The 16,540-nt window shown below is 29.1% G+C and overlaps 1 protein-coding gene across 3 annotated transcripts in view; it reads left to right on the top strand.

Annotated features, from left to right (window-relative positions):
* The window catches only part of LOC113389162 (alpha-actinin, sarcomeric), a 43,254-nt gene that overhangs the window by 13,845 nt on the left and 12,869 nt on the right, over positions 1–16,540 (top strand). Inside the window, exons 2-4 of one of the 3 annotated variants that reach the window (XM_026626220.1) lie at positions 8,696–9,061; positions 11,639–11,764; positions 15,240–15,319. In XM_026626220.1, coding sequence (XP_026482005.1) covers positions 8,696–9,061; positions 11,639–11,764; positions 15,240–15,319 — 572 coding nt within the window. The remainder of the gene's footprint in view (positions 1–8,695; positions 9,062–11,638; positions 11,765–15,239; positions 15,320–16,540) is intronic. The other 2 variants (XM_026626222.1, XM_026626221.1) reach the window with 2 other exon arrangements.

The raw sequence follows: 16,540 nt of genomic DNA, 5'->3' as shown, positions 1-16,540 counted from the left end.
GGCGAACGCGATCACAATAGTTATTAACACATTGACGGACAGTAGGAACAAGCGAAGTTCGAAAATTGACACTATATGTTTTTGTGATTTTTAGAATGTTAGAAGTATAGTTTTACTCTTTCTGCTTAAATAAACTTAATTTTGATTAATTAGTACCTTTAATTAGGTTGCGGCTATAACAGCAAAAATTTAAAAACGTAAATGACAGGTTAATGGTTCAAACAAGCAATTTTTGTATGCAACAAAGTATTTTGGGAGTTTTACACGAAATGTAGAAAGATTTCCATACTGCTACATCCAGTAGATCCTTTTCTGTTTAAAGTATAAAATGAATAATAAACAAATACATACCAGTATAGTTATATAAATAATAATAAATATCGTTAAACGTATCAATAAGAACTATAAATTCAATAGAAAACACGATCGCACTACTCCATTCACAACCATGTGCATACTGAATCTGCAACTCGTATAACAGGTGAAATAATATATGAACTTCAACCTAAAAAGATGTTTTCAAAACACGACACTATGCTTCTACGTATACGCCAGTAAGTGCACATTTGTGCTGCTATAGCCGTAGTGTCTAAAAACGACCGTTTCATTTTGGACGGCTATAGCAGTCATGCCACATTGTGAACTTCACTTTGACGGCTATAGCCGCAATTGTCGTCAACGTGTTAAAAACAATTGTAAAATAATTTTTACTAGTAGAAGCTTTTTGGTAACAACTAATCAATTCTTGGTCGTATCTCGATGGCAATATATTATATTAAGATCAATTAGTAAAACAAATTTCACAAATGGACTTCTGGTCAAAATTCAATCACAATATTCAATCATAATATTCATTAGAAATAATTAGTAAAAATAATTTTGCAAATAGGAAAATTGATTGCTTGCAGGTCAAAACCTACGATGACAATACTTTTTTGATAAAATAGAAATGTTATGGCAAACCGTGTTCGGGTTCTATCTTCGTATGAATTGGTAGTAAAAACTGGCGCTTTACATATAAAACTTAACCTATAAAACGCACAAACGTCAAATAACAATTTTATCATAAGTGCATCTTTTTGATGTTTTCTTGATATTACATACGCCAAGATAGGTTTGGTCTAAGACACTCCCGCTCTGGCAACCTGATATCGTGTAGCAGCAAATTTGAAAATATAGATTAAAAATATGTTTCCAGGTGAAAATAGTCCATTTCAGGTACTGTGGTGTAAAATAGCAATGGGAAATCTCTACACCTTTCATTCCTGGATCGAGTAGGAGTTTAACTCAGTTCATGCACTAGCTCTCGGGTCTAAGAAACTACCAATTGCCAAAACTTCACCAAAATTGATACATTTTTCCTATAATGTGATTTATGATTTTTAATTTTCCAAAACAAGCTTGAAGTATCATAACATTTAGGCTGTTCGATTTGCCAGTATAATGTCTTATCAACTTTTTGTGTCATTCAGAATCGTTTGACACAAATATTGGAAATAGTAGTTTCCTAACATTTCATCTGTTGAATTTGCTAGTAATATGTCTTATCAACTTTTTGTGTCATTCTGAATCGTTTGACACAAATATTGGAAAAAGTAGTTTCATAACATTTCGGCTGTTCGATTTGCTTGTATTATGTCTTATCAACTTTTTGTGTCATTCTGAATCGTTTGACACAGATATTTAAAAAGTAGTTTGTTCGAAAGTAAGAAGTAGACTGTTTGATTTGCTAGTATTATGTCTTATCAACTCTTTGTGTCATTCTGAATCCTTTGACACAAATATTGGAAAAAGTAGCTATATTTTTATCGATAAAATACAATAATGACTTGATTTGCCTAATAGTCATATAATATATCAGTTATATGAACATTTTCTCATCAAAGTTTTGTCAGAAAGTCATGACTTGCTCTTAAAAAAAATCAGAAAGCGTTTGAAAGATATCAGTTTGGGATAGTGTTTATTAATTTTCGTTAATTGCCGGTCGAACCATTTCTTCGAAATTTTCAATTGAAAAAATCGTCTGTACTATGTAAAAATCTTATGAGCTCTTTCTTCCCAATAACAACATTTTTACTCAGAAAATTTTGATGCGATTTATGAAATTTTAAGTTTTTTTCAATTGATATTGAAAATAGTATTGATAGTTTCTGGTAAAGAACGTAACAGTTTTAAAAAAAAGTCACAAATTTATATATTCATAAATATTCTTGTTGGCCTACGGGATTATTGTCAAATTTCGAAAAATGTACAATTTACCTAAAGACTAAATGCCACCAATCCAATAAATTAAAAAATGTAGACTTCTCATTATGAAGAATATTTTAGAGTATAGAACAAAATTTTGTGGCAAACTTTGTTAGGACTTAATGGTTAGATAACACAAGGTACAAGGTTTGATAAACGTTTTGGCTAGCGAGATATCAAGCAGTATTGCCATCCAAAATATATTTCTAAAATCAACCTGAAAATAACTCTTTCCCCGGCATTGCTGCATCAAATTATAAATATATAATTTGTATTAGAGAAATGTTCTAATAATAACAGCATATCAACCTGATAGATCAACTTTTGGGTTGCCTTCTAAATAACAACTTTATCAGAACTTTTAAGTTTTGATAAAGCTGTTAAAAAAATACACTTCCGAGTTACTTTTTTTCATCCGTTGTAAATATGTGTTTGTATAATAAATAATAAAAATGGGTAGGTCTGTGTGGTGAGTTAAACTACATTTCGATTTAGGGAAAAGTAGTGTGAGAGATTTTCCATTGCAATGTCACATTGCAGTGGAAACATATTTTTGATCTATATGTTCAAGTGAAAATAACCCTCGCTACTGCACGTTATCAGGTTGTCCACAGCGGGTTCGAACTCACGAGTCTATGAACTTAACCATTACACCTTGGAACACCCATATGTTTGTAATTTTATAATATAAAATCAATTTCAATTTATAATATAATTAATATAAATCTCTTCAAGAGAGAGATTAACGAACGAGGATTGCAAAACGTAAACGGTTGCAGTTGCTGCTACCGGCGGCTTCTGCTGCCGTTGCTGCTGATAGATAAATTGATTGTTCTTTTGCAATCGTATCGAATCCGTTTTACGTTATTTCTTTATCCACGCCTCGACTTGAAAATTCCTCGGACGATTCTCAAACTTGGATCGAAAAATAATTTAAATTCATTGTCGGTGAAAACAATAATATATTCTTAAATCATAATTTTATTTAAATCAAGTTTGCTGATTTGCTCTATTCACTAAACCTAATCGTAAGTTGTGAATTTATGTATCTGGTTGAAATTTGAGCTTTTTAAGTCGATACTCTACAATGAACGGTGGAGATCTATACTGTTACTATCACTATAAATTACTGCCTCTCGGTTATATAATGATCTATTATTTCTAATTACATACGACCAAAATTATTAACTTGATCAACTTCTATTTAACATCTACTTCGCCTATAGTTATTTTATAAAGCTATAAATTGAACATTTGTGATTAAATTACAATATTTTTGTAGTTCATTATTATTCACAAAACGTAGAGAAATGGTTGGATATCTAAGGGACTATAACTTAACTATAGTATTTTTATATAAAAATATAGAGATATATATCATTTTTTTTTTAAATTAACTCTTGGAGATAAAGGAAGAATTCATTGTTTTATCATTGCATTAGAGGGAGTAATATACAAAAGTATCATCGCTGTAAATTACTACACAAAATCTACAGTTTTCATTTAAAAAACCATTATTATTGCCTTTATTAAAATTAATGGAGATATGTATTCAATAAATCTAACGGTTTTATTCATTAGACAAATACATATTTTAAATGAAACTTTTGATTTCGCTAATTAATTAAGGAGCATGTCAGTGCTTCTTTATATTTATTATTATATTAAATTTGTCTTAATTATAGTGCACTAAATCCTAATGATGGTTAGATTTTCTTGAAAATTAGCCAAGCAGTTTTATAGTAATTAATGGAACTTTGCGGTCTTAAGGGACACACCTAGTGTGATAACCTAAATAAAGGCCATTTTTGGAAATTAAAATAAAAAATAGTGAATCTATCTGTTCAAAATTTTGAGGGTACATTTATACATGTTTTGGTAAAACGCAGTGAAATTTTTACCTAAAATAGTATATGGCTTAATTATAAAAAATAACATTAAAGTTTGTTTCAAAAATAAAATCATACGTTGCTGAATCTCAATTCATGATCGACATAATCGATATATTATTTACACATGCTGGGAAGTTTTTGCAAGTTTTTTTTAAGGGAAAATGCCATGTACATCTAGTTTTTTATTTATTTACGAGTTAAGCTTTGTAACTGATGTAGAGATTTATAGTTCATTTATTTGTGACAATAAAAATGAATAGCATTTATTTTTTACATATACAGGTTGATAGTATTGACCTTAACTAACTATACTGAAAAAAAAAATAGAAACAAAATTATGTCCTATTGTTTGGAAATTATGAGGCTTTAAGCGCAATCTACAGCTTTGGTGAAATTATGACCATTTTTTGTGGATATTGTGGTTAATTTTCTAGGACTACAATCAAAAACAATAATACAATTTCCACAAGTTTTCAAGAATTAAGACTTTATGTTGAATTATGAATTTAAAGATTTAAATTCGGTTGACTTTGAGAGGGGGCCTTTTTTTAAAAAAATGTAGTGAAGTGTGTTGACGTATTTAATCAGGATACTTGATAATTTTATAACCAAAAAATTTCGAGTAAAAAATGAAAAACAGCCATGTAAGAAATCTTCAACATGTGCGAAACTTACTGAAATCCTAAAAACATAACATTTCAATCTATTTTTCTTGTAATAAAGTGTTAAACAAATTTTTTTGGCGGTCGATACCATAGTCTTATAGATCATACTAAAATATTACGGCACTACGGCAAGTCGTTTAATTTCAAAAATTCTTCAAAGTTTGCAAAAATTGTCGTTTGTAAAGTGTCGTTTTCGACCTTTTAGGTCAAAATTAGACCTTTCATCGACGTTTGCTCAAAAACGCTTGAACCGATTTCAGAAATTTAAAAGCCATTTGATGTATCTCAATGTGGACTATCGTATGTCAGTTTTGTGCGACGATCTGCCAAGCCGTTTTTTGTAATTTGAAAAAAAGTGTTAAACTTTTCGTCCACATTTACGCTCCTAGTACCGAATCGATTTTAAAAAAATCAAAAACTGTTCGAAAGATCTTAGTTGGGAATGATACTGATTAGTTTTAGGTGAAAATCTACCTAGCCGTTTTCTTGTAAATAACTGTTGAAAAAAAAATTTAAGCCGATTTTCATGGAACTTTCTTTGGCGATATATATCATGGCCTTATAGAACTTACTGAAATATTACGGCCTTACGACAAGTAGGTTAATTTTAAAAATTCATCAAATTTTGAGGAAATGAGTAGTTTGTTTGACGTTTAACTATGGTAACAAAGTTGACAATTATTTTTTAAATAATTTTTTTATTAGAAGTCCAGCCAACAGATTATTAGCACGCATTTTTCATCTACAAATTATTCCTTTACCGTTAAATATTATTTCCAACATGTGAAGAATTTAGCTAACGGTCTAGTAGTAGCTACATATGAGTGTTGTCCGGCACATTCACCATGCTGTTAATTCTATTAATAACCAGGAGATCATCCTGCTGGTTGGTTGGTGGGCACCGGTAGTTACATCACTCGTTTTTAGTTGTGTATATTTTCGATACCCTGATACCCAAGACCAAGACAAAAACGATGATGTAAAAAAATTCGTATATATGAAAACAACAACCCACACACGACACTTGCTTATAGTATAGAAGGACAAAAATAACTAACGCATGCGAAATGTATGTAATCGAGAAGCTATCGCAATTATTTTTAGTAGGCATATTTTTAAATATTTTTCGTCGTGCAGAGTTTCACGACATACTTTATTAAATGGGTTTTGAAATATCAATGCTATGTGTTCATAAAATTTTTATAATGTTTGTATTATTAATAAATTCATGCTTTACTCATTTTAAGGCGACGAAAATCAATATTTAACAGTTGTAAAATACTTGCTAATTAAATTTTATGCAACTTACCTAATTTCAGATGGTAAAAATTACCACGATAATTATATAACACGTCTATCAATTTATTTTCAATATCAATTCCATTTCTTATAAATAGTGGTTTAATATTGTTTAGTCATATGTTTAGTAGAGGTCCTATAAAATAATTTCTATTAGTACTCATGAAAATTCTACTATTGATTGTAATGATTTTGAAATTAAAGTTTCTAATGAATCACATAAATACAGACAAAAAGATCTAACAGATTTTACTTCAAGGGGTCAATTCTCTGATAAAATAGACTTGTATTACGCTTCTTTCTTCATATAAGTTTGTAGTAAAAACTGTCAAAATACTATGTAAATCTAACTTCACGTTTCATATCTAATGAATCATAAAAATACGGACAAAAAATCAAACTGATTTTACTTTAAGGGGTCAATTCTCTGACAAAATAGAGTGGTATTACGCTTCTTTTTTTATATAAGTTGGTAGTAAAAACTATCAAAATGCTATGTATATCTATCTAACTTCACGTGTGTTATCATGGCACATCAGAAAGGTGCAGTTATGATAGCATTCTTTTTTTGATGTTTGTGCGTTTTATAGGTTAAGTTTCATATCTAAAACGCCTGAGTTGCCATAGCAACACTGTCACAATTTATTTTTGGAAGAATTGGCTTTTAAATCATATGAAAGTGTCGATTATTGACTAATTCTGTTTGCACAATTGCATTACACAACTAATTTTATTACAAATAATCCCTTCTGCATATTTTTATATAGTCCCAAGTTTAAATCCTTGTTTCGAGCAGTGGCCATATCGTAGGAATCTAGAAAATATAGATCAAAATGTTTCAAAGTGATTTTGTCGACGTTGTTGCAATATGTTAAAGTATTTCATAATTATGAGAAGAAGGACAACCGTTGAGTTGCCTAAGGGCAACCATTTGAATTGTCTTCTGATAAAAGGAAATCTTCACAAATAGAAAGGACTATCATCCTCCTAAAATTTTATGAGGTAAAGGAATCTCAATACAAGAGCAGACAGAGCTCTTGCTTGTTGTTCTAAAACAAATAAAACAATTTTTTATAGAAAAATACAGGCAAAAGACAACCGTTGAGTTGCCTAATAATAACAGTAATATCAACATAAGTAGAAAGGACAACCATTTATTAACTTCCTGTAGGTTAAGTTATAGTAATCGCAAAAAAATCGAAAATGAAAATTTTTGCTAATCTTTGTTTCAGAGGTTTCTGAACATTTTGGCATACCTCAGAAAAAATGGATGTATGTGCGTGTGTGTGTGTATGTTTGGATACAATTTTTCGTCTACGATTTCTGGCATACGAATCGACCGATTTGAATGATTCAAAAAACATGTTACTTTTATTGACGAAATTAAGAATTGATGAAACTTTTGGTAAGCCAGGCTAGCGGTTTCGGAGATACAGAGGTAAAAATAAAAAAAAGATATTTGGCGGTCAAAAATAATCATTAGGGATATGCACATCAAATTATCAGATATTTGATAAAATTTTGTAAAATCAGTACCAATTTTGTTGGGTTCCGTATCAATATTGTTAATTTTGTTCACTAATACGGATTAAGCAAATTTCAAAATTTTTAGAAAAAAGTTTCAAATATGATTTTTAAATTTACAATTCAGTTTGAAAATGTATATATTTAATGTAATGTTATGAACGATAAAATATATAGTGATTATAATTATCTATTTGAAAATGTTTAAAACAATTCTAATTAATCATTGATCAATATTTTTTGATTAGTAATTTTTTTCCTCAAATATTTTATTCTGGTACGGGAAGCAATTTGCCTCAAAGCACGATGCATTGCACCACTGGTTTCTCTTCTAATAAAAGGAAATATTTACAAATAGAATGGACTATTATTTTTATTGGGTTGCCTTCTAAAATTCCACGAAATAGAGAAGTCTCAATACAAGAGCTGACAATTGTTTTTGTATATTTTGAAGATTTATTAAAAGTTTGCAAAAATGGTTAGGTAATTTCTAGATATAATTATAAAAATTCAATACAACAGCTTTTATTGTACATTTTATGTATATATTTTGTCTTGTAAGGCTCTTCAATTGTAAAGATAACAAATGAAGATATATTTGGCTTACGACGACAAGTTAAATTTTGTATCGAGTTGATTAAGGGGCTAATTCTCAGGATAAAATAGTTATGTTATGATACCGGTCTCTGTACCGTAGTCACAAACTGTCAAAAAATTATGTCTTTGTCTTTGGTTTTTTATCCAGCGTTTTACACAATATTTACTTCTTAAACTTACTCCTAACTTCAAAATGGCACAAACTTTATAACTTTAATTCGAACATGTGTAAAGTTCCAACCACGTGACTACAAAAACTTGCACAACTTAAGAAAACAGGTTAGGGTTAGGTTAGGGTTTAGCATAGACATTTTGTGCTTTTAGACAGTTTGTGACTCAAGCAATTGTTCAACTATATAACATAATTTAACTATTTTTTTCGGAAAATTGTCCCCTTAATATTTTAGAACCACAATGATATTCATCAATTTGAATCTATCTCCATATTTTAATTATCTTTTCCTCCCCCAGGTGTGAAACTGGTATCCATCGGAGCTGAAGAAATCGTAGATGGAAACTTAAAAATGACCTTGGGTATGATCTGGACGATCATCCTCCGTTTCGCCATCCAAGACATCTCCGTAGAAGAGATGACCGCCAAGGAAGGTCTGCTCTTGTGGTGCCAACGTAAGACTGCTCCTTACAAGAACGTCAACGTGCAAAACTTCCACCTCAGTTTCAAGGACGGTCTTGCCTTCTGCGCCCTGATCCACCGACACCGGCCCGACTTAATCGACTACAGCAAACTCTCCAAAGACAACCCGCTGGAGAACTTGAACACTGCCTTTGATGTCGCCGAGAAGTACTTGGATATCCCAAGGATGTTGGATCCAGACGGTAAGGGATAAGGGATAAGGGATAAATGACAAATCTAGACCAACGAACGTACTGATCATCATGGTTGTGGTGTAAATTTAAAACAGTTTATTAGATCTTTATATAATAGGGACTTTATTATATCTATGTTGGCCCGAACTTTAGGAGGACTACTTTTAACATTAGCAGAAGTTCAATATTTTTCTAAAATTCTGCTACGATTATAGTCAATTTATTGAATGATTTAAGAATTTGATTCATGATAAAACTTTTACAAGTAGATATCAAATGGCATTAAAGTTTGACTTTTGTAAATAAATTGTTTCCATGATGGTAGTCCTTTGATGTCGTCGAAATTTGAAGTACCAGAACCCTAAACAAAAAACTCTTGTTGCTGTTATTCTTATAGGCTTGCTGATATTGAATGAATACGAAGACTTTGTCTAACAAAAATTAGGACAAATTTTGCTACATTTTTTCTAACAACGATTAGAATAAGGTTGCCTAAATCGTACCTCGACTATATTTTGCTACATGTTTTCTAACAACGATTAGCATAAGGTTGCCTAAGTCGTACCTCGGCTGTATTTTGTTAGATTCTTATAAACTTCAACATCCATTATCTATTACTGTTAAATAGAACTAAATTGTTGACTAAGCAAACGGTTATAACACTTTGGAAAGCGTTTTTAATCATGTAAGCATTGTACAAATCTAAATTGCAATAACAAATTTTCTAATTCACCGGATTTATATCACGTGATATATAATTATAATTTAACTCGTTCCTTGAATATTCAGAATCAAAATGTAAAAGATATTGGAATGTAATCGAAATTCGCAGGAACAGAACCCTTAAACTAAAAATTATTGTTGCTACTATTTTTATAGGATTCAATGAATACAAAGACTTTGCTTCGGGAAAAGTTGCCTAAGTCGTACCTCGGCTATATTTTGCTCAATTTTTATAAACTACAACATCTATTATCTATTACTGTTAAATAGAACTAAATAGTTTTCAATCATGTAAGCATTCTACAAATATAAATTGAATCAACCAATTTTCTAATCCACCAGATTTATATCATGTTGTAAATAAGGAGCAACAGCTTAAACCTAAAATTTAATTAAGACTTAAGGGGGATCCTGCTTTAGAGGCGTCAAAAAATAGCCTTTTTTGAGGATTTTTTAGGGAAGGAAATAAATCTTTAATTCGAGCGAAACTTTCAGGTTTTATTGTTATATATTTCAACATTCTTCTCAATTTTTCTCATTAAAGTATTTGACATAATATGCCGGGTATAAGCAATTTGCCGATGCGCTACCAACGTGCAGGTGTCATTTGGCGGGAAAGATGCAGGTCACTATTTCCATCCGAAACAAAAAAATCAAAACAAATTTAGTTTCAATAGTATAGACTCTAGTTGAACCTAAAAAATCCAGAAAAAATATAAATTTACCAATTTTTTGCATCTTGAAAAAAAATCATGCTTTTTGATACAAAATTTCACTTTAGATTGTTTAAAAAGTGGGTAAATTATAAATTTTCACTTTAAATTATTCAAATATTTTTTACATTTTTATTCTGAATATTCATAGGACGAGTTAGGGGGGAGTCGTCTGCTTAAGAGGCTTAAAAAAATCGATTATTTTTTATTGCAAAAATGTCTTCCAAAACTAGTCGAAAATATATCCCTAAAATTTCAGAAACAAATTCTAATTATTTTCGGAATTGCAGAAAAAATAGTAATAAAATTCATTGTATTCAGTATTAAATTCTATTCTAGTTGAATCCGAAAAAAAACTTAAGTAAAAGATAAAAAAAGTATATTGTGTATCAATATACGTGTTGACACAACGACTTGACTCGAAGATATATTTTTAAGAAAAATATTTATTTTTATTTTAATATTTCCAATTATACTTTTGATTGTCTAAATTTCCTGAGAAAGAAACGGTTACTTACGTTTGTTAAACGGCACAGATGTTTCATTTGTTTTATAACAGATTATAATTCTGGTTCAGACATTTTTTATTAAATCGAGATTTGTACTACGACGCCACCTTAAAATCTAATGACATTCCTAACAACATGTTTCCCGGTGACGTACACATACAACCAAAGATCCCTACGCACGTGACACGACGACCAATCACAATCGACCCGTATAGAAGAACGATCACATCTATAGCCAATGACGAACAGTTTGTGGCGTAACAGGCTTTCGTTGCATTTTCGCTGATTTACTTTCTAAAGAAGTTTTACTAGTTAAATATTTCTGCTTCACAAAGTCTTCTAAATGTAAACTATATAGTTTAAAATAACTTTAATAGATGTTGTCATTTATAATTATTTGTGATATAGCCGGGGTTCGTTTTAGAACTGAAGTCTTGAGGATAAGGAGAAGGTTGCTCAAGTCGTACCATCTTCTAAGTCTTAGGGGATGGTACACATGAGCAACCTTATCCTAAGGGTTAAAAGACGCTATAATTTGGGTCAAAGTCAACCATAATCAATTTTCTCCTTTCGCCAAATATTTTTTACTGTGTCCTTAATTTTATCATTATGCAGATGTTCTGGATGATTTAACATTTCAGATCTGATCAACACTCCAAAGCCCGATGAGAGGGCCATCATGACATACGTGTCTTGTTACTATCATGCCTTGCAGGGGGCGCAACAGGTTCGGATTTCATTTCGAAGGGTTGAAATTTTTTCGCTTTGCAAGCAATTTGACGACGCTTGCTTATTTGCTATTTTTTGGATAATAATAATTTGATAGTGCGAAATTAATAAAAGACCATGGCTTATATTAACTGATAAAAAATCGGACAATCTTTTTGTAATAATTCTTTACTAATTTAACTTTGACGTATACTATATAGTAAACACTTATCTTTCATTAATGCAAGAATCTATTTGATAATTATTTATGTATAGTTACTTTACCTTAAATGGTTCCAGACGAAGTCGTAAACTTACTCATTTGAATATTTAGTTTCATTTCTATGGAAATGTTTAACAAATTACAATCGACTTCCTGATTACATATATGCAGGGTATCCCAGAATTCAACGCCAAACCGAAACATGGAGATGGTATTGACCTTAACTGTTCTGAGAAATTAGAAAAAAGTGTGGATTTATGAGCTTTTAAGTACTACCTAGAACTTTGGTGATATTATGAGTATTTTTCGTTTATTGTGGTTAATTTTGTTTATGCAAGCTTTCGAGCCGTAACCGTAAATAATATTTCTAGGACCACAGTCCAAAATAATAACACAATTGTCCCAAGTTTTCAATTATTAAGATTTTTTTGTTGAACTATGATTTTAAAATTTACAAATTTAAATTGGTCGAGTTTAAGAGAACCTCCTTTAAAAAAAATATACTAAAGTGTGTTGGCAAATTTCGTCAAAAATTAGGTCACCTATTGGTATTATTTCAAGTAAAAGAATAACGATTCGAAATTTTAAATGAACAAAATTATATTTAACTACAATAACTGAAAAATGTGAAACTCTAGGTTTCACTTAAAAGCTCATAATATCCAAACAACGTGATATAATTTTTTACTAATTTTTGACAGTTAGGGTCAATACTATCATCCCATTTTGGCTTGACGTTAAAGTCTGGGACACCCCGTATATAAAGTAAGAGAGACCTTTCAGACATTCATCTAATTTAATAAAAAAGAAATATTCCGAAATATTTATTCTGCAGAAATTTCGAACTTTCATTTGACTTTTTTACAATAGTTTCCAAACAACGTGATATTTCTTTCTAGTTTTTTTTCAAGACAGAAAAATTATAAAAACACATTAACAGTCAACATTTTAATTAAAATATTGGAAAAACATAGTTAAGAGTAACATGGCAACATAATTTAAGAAATTATCTACAAATTAAAAGTATATATGGCAAATTCAATGTTTTTGTATTTAATATTTTCCTAATTGTTGCTTGTTAGTGCGTTCTTATTTTTTTTTTGTCTGTTGCACTGGAGGAAAATTGCATTACATTTTTTTTACATATATTTAAATTTATTACATTAATTTAAATTGTTTGACCCTATATTATATACTTTTTTCAACTCAAAATTATAAGTAATAAATTTTTTAACTTTACATTATAAGAAATAATTAAACAAGTTTAAAGAGTTTCAATTATTTATTTTATATTTTTTTGCAATTACATTATTATATATAATTTGGTTACTGAAACAATACGTTTCATTAACGAGTCAATCGTTAACACGTTACGTAACATTAACGTAACACTTCAATCTTTGTGCAACAAAATAAACATATTTTTTCAGATAGTAATAAAATTTCAAACTTTATACATTACATTATAACAAAGTATTAAACAAGTTTAAGATAAATTATTTTTTATTTTTTACAATTACAATATCACAATATTTTCATAGAAATCGGTTACTGAAACAATTGTTTCAGTAACGTAACATTAACTAGCCAATCGTTGATATGTTACGTAACATTAACGTAACATTTCAATCATTCTGCAACAAAATAAACATATTGTTCAGTTAGTAATAAAATTTCAAACTTACAATAAAGAATTAAATAAGTTTAAACTTAAATAATTAAATAAGTTACGTAACACTTCTTTGTGCAACAAATTAAACAGAGTTTTTAAGATAATATTTATTTAAGATAATTAATAAACGCATTAGCCATTATTCTTTTAAATTGAATCAATGAATTTATTTTATTCGGTCATACAATTTTTGATAATTATTTTTATAGATACATCTAGTTTATATATTTTTTTCTTTTTTGAGAAAAATAAACGCAGAAAAAACGAAGGATACGATTATATAATTAATAATAAGCATGGTCTATTATGTTTTTAATCAGTCATTGATTACATCATACTACAAATCACTGACATTTTGGGTTTACTAACTAATGAAGCTAATTTACTTTAACAGATTTTGAGAGCTTCAAGTTTTATATTTATAAAATTCATTTCAAATACCTCAAAATATACATACATTTATACTCAACCTTAATATCAATTAGATCTATAATTTAGATCTAGATAATTATATCAAGTATTAATTAATTTAAAAATTTAATTTTTTGTAATAAGTTCTCTTTACATAATCTAAATAGTTTTACTACATTTCAGCTAAAAGAAATTCATTAATTATTTATGGCTCAAGATAATTAAAGATTTATTTATATTTATATATTTCTATTTATAATTAGAAACAATTTTTCACAGCTTAGATAGATAAATCAGCTGCTGTTTTTGCTGCCATATAATATTTCATTAATTTCATATTTGTGATATTGTGTGAGTGTATGGGTCCATATTTAATATTTTTTTAGTTAGAACTCGAATAAAAAAATAAACAGTAGTAATCGATATAAAAATGTAATACAATTTAATATTTGTAACAATTTTTTGATATGTCTTACAATTAGAATAGGAATCTATATCAATTACATTTTCTCTGTAATATGTTTCTTTTCTAAAGAATTAAACATACCAAAATTTTTTCACGGATGTTTATTCGTTTTAAACAAATACCGGTGCTATTTAGCAAAGTATTTTTACAACATTTATTATGTATTTGCAAAAAATAAATAAAACATTTAGCTGTACCAGAAATAACTAGAATTCCTACACCGTGATTCATTCACAATATTCAAAAATAAAAAGTCACGTTGTTTTCTTAATAATTTCTTTGAAACATTTAAAATTGGTTTGAAAAAGATTTATTATATCTTTCTTATTTATTTATTCATTTAAAATCAAATTGCCTCTTTACCATTAGGACCTGGTGTTCTAATTTGGAATAATTGAACTGGGTCGTTACTTGTTCTTATGATCCTTTGTTGTTCTCATATAATTTCTATCTGTTCTGCATTGAAATTCAGTTATTTCTTAAAGATATTGCAAAAACAATAAAATACATTATCTATTATTATTATGTAATACCCATTTGGTCTTCATTATTGTAAAATTTAGACTGGTCAACATCCAATAACCATTAACTGCAGTTCGATTTTTACTGATTATTTTTTATTCGAGAACTTACCAAAATATTTTTTGTGTGTGCGTTTTTTCTCATTGATTTTTTTGCAATTTTAACAATGTTAGAAAAATAATTAAGGCTTTAATAATCCAATTCAATACTAGTGCATGTTCGTTGTTTTTTTGTGTGCAGATTTACAAGATATGCCAGACGAACGCGCCGTCATGACTTACGTTTCGTCTTACTATCATTGCTTCTCAGGAGCCCAGAAGGTTTGTATTGCTTATTTACTAATGACAAGATTAGATCAAAACTTAAATTATTATATTTATAATTTTCCATAGGGTTTATAATACATATTTCATGTTTTCCTCGCTACCAATCCATTCATAATTACAGTAGGTGGTATAAAAATTGAATGTTTCAATTGCGCCATTGTTTATATAGGGAAAATACGGACAAAATGGTATATATGGACAAAATGACACAGTGGCCTTATTTAAAACTTGGGTAGTTACTAGTTAGAATTTTGCTAAGGAGGCGTCCATTAATCACGTGAGGTTTTTAGGGGGAGGGGGATGTGACAAAAAATTACGAAAAATCACGAGGGGGAGAGGGTCTAGTTAAATATCACGTGTATTTATTTTACCTATTTAAAAATAAACTTAAAAAATTATACGATTTTTACATAAATTTAAAAAAAATCGTTCGAATAATGTTACGTAACTAAAAATACACGTGATGTTTGGGGGGGGACGGGGGAAAGGGTAATTTTAAATATTACAATGTATCACTGAGGGGGGGTCCAAAAATCTCAAAAAAAAATCGATCACGTAATTAATGGACGCCACCTTATAATTAGTATAACACGCATAAATAACAATCCTCTCAGATGTTGAGCGTCATTGTCAAGAGTCTTTTTGGAGTAATCAGTTCAAACGCATGTCGCGCCTTGAAAAGCACCTTTTGGGTTCGCTTTTTTTTTTAAATAATTTTTATAAATTAAGTATGTCCTATATGTTATTGTGTCCATGCTATATGGGAAAATGTTTTTTGTAACAAATTGCATTTTTTTAAAAATAAATATGTTTTTATTATTGGTTACTTAATTTACTACTTAATTAAAATACTATCTTATTGGTAGTCGTTGAACCAAAGATAAGTAAATACGATTGAGACTGGTTATAAAACCATTATATAAATAGATATCATTACAAAACAAAACGGTCATTTTGTCCGTACTTATCCTGATTTTTATCTTCTAAGTTCAATAATGATATTTTATTTTATACTCAAATCTATTTAGGGTTGGTAAAACATGTTTGTTCTATTTACTAGAAATTATAATGAAAGACGACTATTCTTAATTTACATATAAAACCATTTTTTAAGTATTATATCGTGGAGGATCTAAAAAATCTTTTGCAACCTCCTAATATCATTTTCAATTTATACTATATTTTTGTATCATCGGTTCACTTTTAAAATTTCCT

The sequence above is a fragment of the Ctenocephalides felis genome, unplaced genomic scaffold (genome assembly GCF_003426905.1).
Source record: "Ctenocephalides felis isolate EL2017-DRISC unplaced genomic scaffold, ASM342690v1 CF-g0.4_SCAFFOLD_03573, whole genome shotgun sequence".
Classification (NCBI taxonomy): Eukaryota; Metazoa; Arthropoda; class Insecta; order Siphonaptera; family Pulicidae; genus Ctenocephalides; species Ctenocephalides felis.
This window is presented reverse-complemented; position numbering and strand designations above follow the sequence as displayed.